Below are 762 nucleotides of genomic sequence, written 5' to 3' on the forward strand. Positions count from 1 at the left end.
TCACCTTCTGCATCATGTTCAAGCTCTCATCAAGGGTCCTCAACTCTCATCTGTTAAACTCGCGCTCCTCCGTCCCTCTGCAGATGGCACTTGGCAGGTAACATTATCGTCATGCTCCTGCTCCTGCTCCTGCTCCTGCTCCTGCTCCTGCTCCTGCTCCTGCTCCTGCTCCTGCTCCTGCTCCTGCTCCTGCTCCTGCTCCTGCTCCTGCTCCTGCTCCTGCTCCTGCTCCTTCTCCTAGTCCTAGTCCTAGTCCTAGTGCTGGCGCTGGTGCTCTCCTTCTGCGCTGATTTGACTGGCAGCCGCTTGAGACAAGCTTACTGAGAAAGTCAGACAAGAAGAGCTCTGAAACTTTGAGAAAGTCCATAGTACGTTCGCTCCTCGTCCTCCCCTTCTTTCTTTGCAGCTGCTCCTCTCTCCCTCCCTCTCCCTCCCTCCCTCCCTCCCTCCCTCCCTCCTCCCCCCCCTCCTGTCTGTCTGTCTGTCTGTCTGTCTCTCTCTCTCTCCTCTGCTCGCTTCATCCTCGCCTCCCTTTCCTCTCTCTTCTTTCTCTTCTAGCGTCCTACTCGCTTGTCACTCACCATGTGGTCAGGAGGGTCCCAGCACGAACGTTCCCAGCAGAAAGGTGAGCTACTGCTCAGCTGAGTCTTCCTCTGACTTGCGCGGCAGTCCATCCTCTCTGACAAGCCGTGGATCAACCTGCTCTCAAACAAGATGAGGAGGAGGGGATAAGGGAGGAGGATGCTGAGGGGAGTAGGGAGG

At 56.8% G+C, this 762-nt stretch overlaps 1 protein-coding gene across 1 annotated transcript in view; it reads left to right on the forward strand.

Annotated features, from left to right (window-relative positions):
- Positions 1–111: 111 nt before the first annotated feature.
- The window catches only part of GUITHDRAFT_131721 (hypothetical protein), a gene marked incomplete at both ends in the record, with an annotated part of 965 nt that continues 314 nt past the window's right edge, over positions 112–762 (forward strand). The window contains 2 exons of the mRNA XM_005842477.1: positions 112–270; positions 303–368. Of these exons, the coding sequence (XP_005842534.1) occupies positions 112–270; positions 303–368 (225 nt within the window). The remainder of the gene's footprint in view (positions 271–302; positions 369–762) is intronic.

This window comes from Guillardia theta (genome assembly GCF_000315625.1).
Source record: "Guillardia theta CCMP2712 unplaced genomic scaffold GUITHscaffold_1, whole genome shotgun sequence".
Taxonomy (NCBI): domain Eukaryota; class Cryptophyceae; order Pyrenomonadales; family Geminigeraceae; genus Guillardia; species Guillardia theta.